Source organism: Melanaphis sacchari, unplaced genomic scaffold (assembly GCF_002803265.2).
Source record: "Melanaphis sacchari strain LSU unplaced genomic scaffold, SCAv2.0 Contig13_pilon_pilon, whole genome shotgun sequence".
Classification (NCBI taxonomy): Eukaryota; Metazoa; Arthropoda; class Insecta; order Hemiptera; family Aphididae; genus Melanaphis; species Melanaphis sacchari.
This window is the reverse complement of record NW_020270588.1, coordinates 49,826-63,237: the sequence shown is the minus strand read 5'-3', so window position 1 is coordinate 63,237 and position 13,412 is coordinate 49,826. Positions and strand designations below refer to the sequence as shown.

The following is a 13,412-nucleotide window of genomic DNA, read 5'->3' as shown; positions in this document are numbered from 1 at the left end:
TTTTCATAGTACAAATCAAACCAATCGCTTATTAGAAACAATCGGTTAATTATTGATACATTTCACCTTGGTCCCAAAGTGTTGCTAATAAACCGAGGCTTCTACTGTATATACTTATCTATAACCATAAATCATTTAAAAATAATTCTCAACTGTCTTCGGTTAATCCATCCGGAATCATATTCATAGAAGATACTATAAGTAAAACGTAATTCTGCAATCTGATATGTTTCTCGGTTATTCCTTGTTTCAAGTACACATTGGGATATAATATTATAATAATATAAAGTCTGTCTATTGGCTAGATGACTACATGTGCCATATGATTAAACAAATAGGTTAGGCAAATACACAAAACAAAATTTTTGAGTCACGTACGTTAAGATTTATGACGTACATTTTATTTTAATATTTATTCTTACCCGAACACTGTATGTATAAATAAATTGAAGACGTCAAACGCAAAAACGATCTTTGAATATTTTTGTTAGGTTGACAGGTACTGTGCGTTTGCTATTTTCCTCTTAAAAAAAGAAAATCGGTTATATCTCTAAAATAAAATTTTAGTTAGATAAGTATTCGAAACTTATAGGATGAAAAATAAAAAAAATTAATTCTATACAAACGAAAGTTGAAATTAGAAATATACGCAAATAAATTAAATTTGTTTTTTCTATAATACATTTTAAATAGGTACCTTAAAATTTTACTTTGTATATTATAATACATTAAAAACGTTTAATTATTTCGTTCAACAAAATCGACAAACAATCAAACACAAAACGTTGAAATACGCGTATAAGAACGTGGATGACATTGAATCATACATAATGATTATTAAATAACGATATTGATAATGCATATATAATAATATAAACGTGAAATATATTGAAATCGAACAACAAATGATTTAAAAATTATTTTTCAGTTAAAAATTCATACGGTTTGAAAGTATTACAACAATAAACCATTCAACGATACATCGATATTGAATTGTAAGTTTTGTATGATATTGTTTACAAGAGTAGTTTAACTTACCAAATTAACCCATTAAAATAATATGTACTAACAATAAAATATTAAATATCTTTAGAAATAGATACCTAGCTGTTTTCACTCAGAATCTACATCCTTTTCGGTGACCTACAACAATTAGGTATATTTTTAATGTAGATTTATCAGTAAAAGCGTATTTCCAGTATTTCTATTTAATATTTAAATTTAGGTATCCATGAAAGTAGAAATTGTATAAAAATAACATAAATAGCCTAAAATATACGAAATTTCTTTTTCTAAATATTTGGCTCCACGTTAGCATACACCAAATTCGTATTTCATTTATCTCATGAAGATTGCTTAAGGTTTAAGGAACTTTAAAATCTAGTATACATTACAATGTACAATGTACGTATCTTTATTACGTGTAGTGAATAATTAATCGATTGCAGAATTGCAATCACAGACAAGATATACATAAATTTATATACAATAAAATACTGTCGATAATGGCTGTGTACAAAAGAATCTCATCCAAAGTATAGTTAAATTATTGCTTGTGATAACGTAATAATACATAATTTATAATATACCTTCACGTAATTTATATATATCTTTTAAAATGTGTATAAGTTATTTTATTACATGTGTATAATATACGCACTAAATTTTAGTATTCAACAACGTACGGCAGTTAATGAGATGAGCATATATTTAGCTACTTATTTATTAAAAAAAAAAACTCTGGAAAGTTTAGAATTTAGCTTTAATATCTCGAATATATTAATATTTTGTCATCTCAATAAATCGGAGATTATTGAATTTCGACTCGACGACGTTTCACTGTACTACTTAAAGTGCTCAGACGTGTCGCATTCAGACGTAAAACGGCCAAACACGTGTATAATAACCCATACATCGTATAGTCTTAACCGAATATTTTGTACGACGAATCCACGTAAATCGTTTTCAGATGCCCTGCGGAAATCGCATCGGATGAATTATTGTTATATAGTAAATATACAATATTATGCATAATAAATAATCATATTATCTTATAACGTACATATTGATGTGCGACCGACGATCGTGTTCGTCTGTTCGCTATACAATATCAAGCCAATACAATCGAACGTGAGTCGTCGTACCTCGCCATATTATTATATCACTGTTGTAATTATTATCATGCCACGGCTGTATACATAGGCAAGCGAGCGCGTGCAGGTCGAAATCGTTTCCTACTTTTTGTTTCGTATTATTTATTATTACTATTAGTTTTTCATCTCGCCGCTGACAGCCGTGTGAATCCGTGATCATAATAATATTACTATTATTACTATTATTATTATCGACAGCCACTGCAGAAACGACGGCGATGCGCGTTGCACGGGGACCAGCGTATGCAATTTGACTACAACGCGAAGGGAAAGGGAGCTTCGATGGCCGTGAGCGACGAGCGGATCCGCGTACAGTGGCACCCGGCAAACGAACGGATACTCCACAGGCTGCAGTCATTGTTCGGTGCCCGTTGGCTCTAACTGTCCTGTTCTGGTCAAACACTAACTGCAATATCGATGCATATATGTTGTGTATATATTAAATATATAAATATCGAGTGTGCGTGCGTATTTTTTTTTTTATCATTAAATTTTAACGCAATACTGCACACGATATTATAGATTTTTTTTATACCTGGACCGGGCCGGGCACCTGACGAACGAAACGACGTTTTCCTGTGAAATTTTGTGCGTTTTTCTCGTTATATTTGTTTTTGATTTTCTGTTTCGTTCATAGTTTTCACGAAAATTGCAACGATACACTAATTATTATCATAACCGTTAATCGCCGGCCGTTTTCGTTTAACGCGACATCGACGTCCGGACAACAGCGTGAGTGTACCCACATTATCTACGTACAAGATTTTTTATGTAATAATAAATAATTTTTATTCTGAAATTTTTTTCATTACGTTTTTTGTCCACACTGGAATACCGTGTTTGTACTTAAACGCGAGGTTTGGTATAAAATCGCGAAATTATGTCCTATATATACTATACTTATTATAGTCCTGTTCATCATAACAATATGCTTAAATACGTGATATCAATAATTATACGTTTTATTATTATTCATACAAAAGTTACAAACACACTACGCTCATCTTCCTGTATTGAGCCATAAATTATGTGTAATCATTTTTATGTTACATAGTTACAGTGTACGTAAATGGCTAAAGAATAAATTGTAAGAAAATATCAATTCCTATCTTAAAAATGTTTTTTTATTTTTTTTTATTTTTTGCATTAATACTGATTTAATGCGTTAAATTTGTAAAATAAGAAATGTATAAATGTAAAAATCGTAATTTGATTTGTTCATTATCTACTTCAATGACCTAATAATAATAGTTAGTACTTGATTAAAAACGAATCTATAATTATTTTTCAACTATATGTTTAACGCGTTTAAATTTTTAATCAAAACGATTAAGAAAATTAGATTTTAATATACTATTGCATTTCTTCGTATATATAATACTATGTAATAATTTTTTGTTATGGTTTCTACAATATATTTATTTTTACGCTTACGTAGTCTTCATTAAAAATAGTTTATTTTTATTGACATTATAATGCAACAAAATATTCAATACAAAATTATCTTAATTCTTAAATTAATTCAAATATCAACTTCAATATTCTGTAAGAGAATTAATTTTTATTAATTTTGCGTATGTCGTTATAACTAATAATGAAAATTATAATATTTCACATTTTTGCGTAAAATATAATTTAGTAGGTACACATATTATATTATAAAATTAACGTATAAAATATTTTAAAGTATTAGAAATAAGTTTAAAATTCAATAATATTTTAATTTAAATCTTTAATATATTTTATTTTTTATAAAATTTGTCAATAAACGTACTATGATAGACTTAATTTATTGAACCTACTGATAATAAAAAAAAAATATTAATATATTAATTTTTTGTAATATAGTTGTCAACGAGATTTATTTTTCCTTCTCTCTATACAATCGTCGACGTAGGTAATGAACGAAAGTAGTATTCTTGCGGTTCGCCTTGTAATATAAAATGTATTTTACATTAAATCGTTCCGTTCGTAATATATAAACGGCTAATTATTTAATCATAAAAATAATAATGTATTATCAACATTATCTACGATCTTTATTATCAGTGTCCAATTTTTGTTACAGAACTTTGTGATACCATATAAAAACAATGGTACGAAGTTAGATTGTACATCAGGATATCGGATATCTCTATTGACTATATAATATCATTCGCTATTTTATTCGCCGCCACTGCACGAGCCAAACGAGAGCGGACGACATGGATCAAAATCAGCGAAATTATTACAAAACTAACATAGCTGCCCTGAATTTGACCGCAGCACTGGTGAAAAGTGAGCCGCTTGAAGAAAAAGAAGATGACGTGAAATGGCCCTGTCTTGAAACGGCCAGCGACAAAGGCTTGTCCACAGAAACTTCTTCCACAACCTCCAGAGGCGAAACGTCCAATACGTCTAATCATAAAAGGAAACCATTCTGTACCATAGGTATGTGTCATATTAATTATTATATTGTTATTAATAAAATAAAATCCTAGATAATATATTATATGCTTGACGAGCACGAAAAGGTTATTTCACTCGGCGATGTATAATAATCCAAACATTTGTTTTTTTTTATGCTATATTCGTGATAATTATATTTCTGTGATAGGCCATAACTTATAATAATATTAAACTAGCTACAATACTAGCAAAACTTTGAAAACTTTTTTTTTTTTAAGCTATGATTATGGTTTATTGTCTCAGTTTAAGTTTTCTTAAGCCGTTCAAATTTTAATTTTCAGGCAATCATTTTATACACTTTATTAATTATTAATTGTTGAATCAGATAAGTAGTTGAGTTGTTAATTTTTTTCATAATTAACTATAAATATATTATTGACCACAAAGATTACATAACGTTTTATTTTTTATTATTAGCTTTAAATGTCAGATTTGTATAATATATACGTCAATATTCTTTTTGATATTTTGATGCAATTTTGTCGTTTGTTGACTTTATTTTCTAAACTTCATGTTATTATCTAACGAATTAGAGATAATCTTATTTTTTTAATTATAAATTAATAAATAGTCTTATGTTATTTACATAATTATACATTTTTTAAATATTTTACCATTCATAATATACTTAAACGATTTTTGTGGTGAAACAATCCTAATATACTTTTAGTGACTAATATCAGTAATACCTTATAATTTGAATAAGTATCTATAAACATATGGTTATAATAATCTAACCATCTTTTGTACCTTCAATTTCACCATACATCAAGGTTGTATGGTGTTCTTTAAGCCACGTTATGTTTATAAAGACCACAAAGGGTAAAAATTATGGTTTAATAAAATTTCTATTTTAACCCAATTTCGAACTTACGTCATACAAACTAATTTAGTATAAAATTTATTTGAGTTGTATTTTAATGACTATAATAACAGAATAGGTCTGTGAATATCGGGAAATTCTAAAACTAATTATGTATATTTATTTATTGTTTCAAAGTAAATAAATATTTTATACAGCGTTCTATATATAATATATACGATAAAATAAAATAACAATATTTACATAAACTAAAACTAATATTTTACGCAATACTAATTTCAACGGTGCTTTACATTTTAATTATAGTTATTAGATTAAATACATTTATTTTGACCAAGTCTACTAAAATGAAAAATGAGCTAAAGATTAAATAAACTATTATTTGAACTAAGTATTTAAACAAAAACAAACAACAAGCTTATGTTAAAATACAATTTAACGACGTGATTATTTTTCAAACTGGCGTTTTATACTTTTTATTTGGCTGTTTTGAAACACAATAATTATAGTTGAGAAAGGTCAACAGCAGATCGCATAAAAACATCATTTACTATTAAGTAACAATTTCAAATGATAATAATAATACGATTCTTGTGTATTATTTTGTCATACTATTTTGCATTTCACATTTTGCTAAAATTCTATTACTATGGGTGATAGGAATTTTTCACCAATCTTTAAAAGAAGCGGTCAGCCTTGGTAATCAGTTTGTTTTTAGTATTGCGTATGCGATAGAAATTGAAACTAAATCAACCTTGCATCCCACCGGTTCCCAAACAAGCCGAATTAACAATTGCAACTTGTTTATTGGGTTAAATGAAATCGCTAACATATGGGAATTAAATCGATAGGTAGGTATATTAAACAACGAATAGAAATTATAGAGTTATCGTCGTTATCGATACTCTATAGAAAGCTATAAATGCAGCAATTATCCATCTAGTGATTTATTCATTGTACGCAATAGTAATTAATAATTGTTCAGAAATATAAATATATTAAATTATATTTTTACAGCAAAGAATTCACACAAATACAACATAGTTATTCAAGTATTTAAATAATGATTAATATTTTATTGAATTATATAGATATTGATTTTAAATAGTTGAATTTGGAGCTTTCGTTTGTAGAATTTGACTTTATAAATATGGTAAAACCTTAATAGTGAAAATTATTTATTTATAAAATGTATCTAAATTATATGAATTAAAATTATGAAAGAGGCTTTAAAAATAAATATACGAATAAATTTAATTAAATTCTAAAAATTTGTTATAGCTTTTCAGTTAAAAATTGTAAAGTTTAAATAGTAATTATACTTAATTGATGAACGATGATTAAATCAAATTTATTACATAAACTCATATATATTGAAAAAAATATAAAAATATAGCTCTTAAAGTAGATCAAATATTTTATTTTTTTATTTGTTTTTAATATGGAATGTTATCAACAACAAAATAATAAACCAATTATTTGATGTAGTAACTGAAACAATGTAAACGAACACCTAAAGAAATTATTGGATACGGCAAATATTGAAGATAATAAAAAAAAAAAAAAAATTTAAAAACTAAAATAAAGTAATAACTATTATATCCCTATTATTGTATTTAAATACATAAACCAAAAACGCGCACATTGTTAATTACTTAAATGTATATTTACGTTTAAAAAATAAATGATTTTGAACATATAAAGTAATATTAGATACATAATAGAAAAGTGTAAATATTATAGTATTAAATTTAAGCATTTCAATAAATATTAATAAGATTCTATGAAAATACGATTCGAATGTAGATTAAATGTGTTTGTATTTCTAAACGCGTACTTTTTGTTCGGAAAAATTCAAAAAAGTTACATCAATATTATATATTATGTAGTTGTTGCTTTTATCAATGTCAAGGTTAATCCAAACACGATTTCGCCGTGGTAAAGACCGAAATAAAAATTAGGAGATATAATCGTGCATTAAACGTTCGTAAAACATTACAAGTTACATGTATTTTATTGACTTGTTGCTAACAAAATAAGTAATGCTTTTCCTATAAACCATACGTGCATTGTCATTGTACATCAAAACTTCACGTATTACTTATTCAAACATTGTTACTTAAACAACAAATCAAAATACAATATTACTCACAATGTATTTAGTGAAATTGCTATTATTTTTTTTTGTACTCATTTACAATTATTATTGTTGGAGACGATAAAATGTTAATAATTATAGTCCGTCTCTGATTTTATTACGTGTTATGTAAATACACCACTTACTGGTTTATTGAACTCAAATAAATGAATCGAATGGTTAGCTCTTGTTGATATTTTTGGTACGAAAGACCATCGCTACTAATTACTGTCTGTAAGTTTTTTTCAATATGAGTACATAGTTTAACATTAAAGAATCGTTAAAATTAATTACCTGCATTGAAAAACACAAAATAAGTTACGCACATTTCGTCTTTACATGTATAATATACAATATATATAAATATAATAAAATTAAAATATAGATTTTTATTCCATAGAAATATATAGTATTTAAAAAATTCATAAAATATATAATTATGAAATGCTTCAGTATTAAAAAAAAATGTTTTGAATAAGTTATTTTTACCTATATTAATTTTTATTAGTCATTGTTCTCTTTAATATTGTAAAAGTAAAAAATGTAACAATTGCTTCACACAAGTTTAACGTGTTATATAGTCTTGGTGTTCAAAAAAGTCACATTTTTTCTTATCAATAACAAATTAAAAGTATAAAATAAAAACTAGGAAAGACGTTCTGCTGTATAATAGGTTTCGATCGTACCTCGCCAATCACCATTGAGAATAGGTCACTGTAATGAATGTGTTCAATTAAATGATAAATTATTGCACATATAAAAAGTTTCTGAGCAGAGACGGGCACACTGTATTTATATAACTCCCTACTTATTAGTAATTTGTTTTTCATTAATAGTATAGTATATTTAATAAATTTTTGTTATAATTCAATACATCCTATATAATAATTATTATTATATTAAATTATATTTTATTGTTCTTAAATTATAAATTAAAATACCGATGTATCTTATTAGAACACTGAACAGAACGAATAGGTTCGTGGTATACATCGATTAAAATAAGTCTGAGTATTATATTACAACAAAATTACTAAAATTATCAGAAGAAAAAATGTTTTATAACTTCGTCGACATTTTGACTTCAAATGTTTATAAAATTAAATTTTATGAATGTATTTTTGAAATTTCAAAATTACTGAAAAAAAAAATTATAAATAACTATTTGGTTTAAATTTTTAGATTTAATTTGTAAAAATTAAAAACTTTATGAATTATTATAGCTATACAATAAATCACAAATTATCATGACTTAGAACAATTTTATCAATATTTTGACTCTAAACGTTCATTAAAATTGTATTTTAAAACTCATTAAGGACTAACTCGTGAGGAAAAACATTTTTTATACTGTTCCAAAAGCCGACAACATACAAAAATTAAAAAATAATACAAACCGTCGTAAAATCGACACATTAATTATTGCTCATTTGGTCCATTCAGAATCTCAAACGATATTTTCATTGCCATAATTGTATTTTGTCTCGGGCATTTTGGGAGCAGACACTTGCTGTCCTCCACGAGGACATTGCGCAATCGTTCGGTAAATATCTTCTGAACACTAATGACTAATGAGTAATATTGTGTAGAAATTCCGGGTATTTCCAAAACCGTATCGCATTATCGCGGCATCCGAACGGATCAGTGACACCTCCCACATTATACTGTGTACATTTGTGTAGTATTATCGTGCATAATACGTCATAATAATAATAATGTATACACACAGCCCAGGATATGATGACGTTAGTGGTTTTCGAAGTTTTCATGATTATTTTTTACCGCGCCACAGCCAATATTCCACCCGCGGCAGAACTCGTATAATCTCACTTGTCTGTCTTGTCACGTGTCCGTCGGGCCGACCCGAATTTCAATGGACTCTCCCGTACCGTGCGGTTAGGTCGGTGGTGACTAAGTTCACGGATCTACACTCGAGTGCGTCAATAGGATCTTCGATAATGTATTATATTATTATTATATTGTATATGCGGGACGGGCGTACGTTCGCTGAATCCTTAATGCGTCTTCTCTGCCGCCGTTGTCCGTTTTTATTTTAACGTTGACCAACTATTGACCTTGTAGACGAATAACGATGTGTGTGCTTAAACACTTTAACGCTACCGCGGATCACGACTGTGCCGGGGAAGTCAATATCGTCGACCGTCTGCGGCGTGAGCGACCACCGTCGTCGTCGGCCCACTATAATATCATGTACCAGCTAACTATTATCTACATCTACTGTGACCGGAACAGATGATAGACTGGTTGTACATGTTGACTATAATGTACGTATTATAGTCGATAGGATCGACAATATTACATAATGGGTACCGCGGCTGTTAGAATACAAATCTTCATTGCAGTTATATATTTTTTAAACACTTTTATTCAGTGAATTTTGAAAGTGTTAAAGAAAAGCATATTCTATTTTATAGTTCGTTCACACATTGTACAACTCGAAATTCGTTTTTTACTGGTTGCGAACTATGCAGCTTTTAAAACCATTAGAAAATAATACATTAATCATCGTATTGATATCGTTCCCGAAAATAAGTTTTAAAAAAAATATTCCAAAATGTGTGGACAAGTTTCTGTAAATAAGTTGTTTAGTGATGACTAGTACCCTATATTTCTGGATAGTTACTCGTCAGAAAATCAAAATCAAAATATATGAAAAAATTAATTAATTAATTGGCTAATTGGCTAATTGGAAGTATCTAAACGTAATTTTAATTACGCTGTTATTTTATTCGATAAAATCTAGAAACAATTAACCAAGAAAAAAATACCCGTGAAAGTAAGACCCATAAGAAAAAATGTCCTAAGAAATAAAACCTGATAGAATATAATAGATATTATTTTGATATGTAATACATTTCTTTTTCCAAGACAGTAGCGAGAATCAAATTTCCGTTTAAAGTAGTAAAATTAAGTTTGCAGTTCGAAATTTTACAAATATTAAAGCCTGCAATAAATAGTAAATTAAAGTTATAAATACTCTGTTGATTTCAGCTTAAATAAATTATAGATATTAGAACTATGGAGGATCAAGAGTGAAATTTCCATCCTTGTATTAAGTATCAAATTCAGTTATATTTTTAAAACAAGTGATAATGGAAAATATTATTATTCCTTCATCAGAATTAAGATCGTAATTATAAAGTAAAAACTGATGACCGTCAGGCTTACTATGGTTATACAATATTCACTTAAAATAACATAATATAAATGTAAATCAAGAAAAACATTAAATTTATATATAAAATATTTAATTAGAAATACAAATATACGTAACTTATAAAACCGGGTTGCACGAACAATTAATTAATTTAATGTAATAATATTTTTTAAAGTACTGACGTAAAAAAATACGCTAGAAAAATGTTTTAAATTACAATATTTTAAAAATTAATTAATGTTTCGTTATAATGTGTTAAGTATTGATATATTTTTATAACGTACAGATTTTGATTTAAAATTTTTAGATTTACACGTTACAGTAAATACAATACATAATAAATGTTGTACTCATACATATTCCGCACATTGCAAATAAGTAACACTACTTTGACGCACCATATTATTAACATATTATTATTATTATTATTAAACACCAGTAACCGCAAACCGTTGTTTTCATCTCACATATTACTTAAAAAAAGTTAACTGTCTTTAATGTCATCATAACTATAAAATAAACTTAATTATAAATTACGACATTCTCATCAGTTAACGTCATACGTACTTAATGCTTAATATATGTATATATAAGTATGTAGTCTTAAAATGTATTTATGGACGTGTATATTACCAAAGATGTTTTTTTTCTCTTAAATTATAATTTATATTATTGTTTTCTACCTGTGACGTATCTAAGGAAATATTGAAATTTATTGATGTTCGCACAAATTGAAGGTCACAAGGACGTGAGTCATATTTATAGTATACAGGGATATACATTCCTTTTAATAGTTAACACATTTCCAGAAAACCTTAACAATTTATACAAAACTGTGTTTTTAAAGTTAATATATTTTTTTATTTACCTATAATAAAATTATAATATACATATTTTATATAATTTTATTTAAATACTAGATTAGTATCCAAAATATTCCATTTTTAACCTAATATAATATGATAATATAATAGATAATGTCTAATGACCCAGTCACTGAGGCCGAGTTTGTATTCATGATCAATAAAAAAAAAAGTTAAAATTTTATTTGATGATTAAATTAATTTCATGTCTTAAGATCATTGTAAATAGAGCGAATCGCACTATAGTTAGTTATAGAACGTCTATTTTTAGTGTTATACTGCAGCTGTTGTTCATTATGATATATTATTATGCTTAAATTAAAAATAAAAAAAAACCACTAACAAAGTTTGTTACACGATTTCTATTATTAAATATTATTAAAAGATATATGTAGAACTACTTTATTAAATAGTTTTTGATCAGTAAATACCTAGCATTATTTTTTATACATTTTGATTTTTAAATCATTCGAAGAGTAGGTTATTAATATTTTAGTTGCTTAATAAGCCGTAAGCATGTCATTACTTTTTTTGGTTTGAAATCGTTCTATATCAGTTATAATAATAATCATCATGACGTGTGATTCCGGAATAGATAAACGGCCCACTGGTATTACAATTTGTCTATTGGTATTTCGTGAGTGGTGTGTGATAAAAATAAACGTTGTCTTTATAAATATCACTGCAAAAAAAATATCTCAAGCTGGCAGATCCGGTAACTTTGATGGTCAATTAATGTCACCATATATATTATAAAGCAGCAACGAAACCTTATTATATATATATTTTTTTTTTATGAAAAGCTTCTATCCAAAACTTAGTGTTCATGACCGTTTACCAGCCAGCTTTATTAATGCCGTATAACCATAATAATTAATAAGTTTTGGAGAATTGACATGATATTATTATATCAATAAAACATATACTTCGATTATCTACTCGTATATCATTCGTTTTCTACTGCGGTAGACACGTAGAATATTGATTATTCGAATTATTCTTACTCGACTAATTAAATAAAAACAATAAAGACAAAGGTTTAATTGATATAAAATCGATTTTTTTCTCACGGAAATACAATATAAATAAATATTTAACTATGATGTGCGTATCACGGCCAGAAGGTTGAATTTTCCAGAGTGTGTATAGGAATATTTAATTAACTCAAACGTCGTTTTGAAGAACGCATGCACGCACGCACCCGTTCACGTCATAGGTTTTGGCTGGTATAATATATATGAATGGAAGGTTGAAACTAAACAAGTGTAATCAATTTCTAAAGTATCTATATTTTTGGCTTAAAACGAAATTTTACATTCGCGAAACGCAACATTGTTAATTATCACATGTAGATTTAAGAACCTATAAAAAAAAAATAAAAATAGTATTATTATATTATATTATATATAAAATATTATTATAATAGTATATTATTATTTATTTGATAAATGATAATGCTATTTTATTATTTACACGCATGGATTATACATTCTATCATATTTTATCGTTACTATATAGGAATTTATTACTATTAATGATATTAATGTAATAAAGTAGATATTATCCTTATTTATATATACTTATAACGCGGTGTTGCTACAGGTTTTCCAGTAGACGCTTTATGTATACAATAAGTACTACTGCTTAAGATAATGTTTTTACTATAAATTTAAGATGTATGTAAATAAATTTAATAAATACTACACCATTGCTAAAATATATGATTTTAATATTTTTAACGTGCCGATATTTTTTTTATTTTTTTTTAATTACATCCTTGAAACTTCTGTGATATACGATATAGTTTACC

General features: G+C 26.8%; 1 protein-coding gene across 3 annotated transcripts in view; it reads left to right on the top strand.

Annotated features, from left to right (window-relative positions):
• Window positions 1–2,491: 2,491 nt before the first annotated feature.
• LOC112591629 (scavenger receptor class B member 1-like) overlaps window positions 2,492–13,412 on the top strand; it is a 40,606-nt gene continuing 29,685 nt past the window's right edge. The window contains exons 1-2 of one of the 3 annotated variants that reach the window (XM_025335501.1): window positions 2,492–2,885; window positions 4,222–4,583. In XM_025335501.1, the coding sequence (XP_025191286.1) occupies window positions 4,358–4,583 (226 nt within the window). In that variant the 5' untranslated portion in view covers window positions 2,492–2,885; window positions 4,222–4,357. Of the gene's footprint in view, window positions 2,925–4,221; window positions 4,584–13,412 lie in introns of those variants that run through there. The other 2 variants (XM_025335502.1, XM_025335503.1) reach the window with 2 other exon arrangements.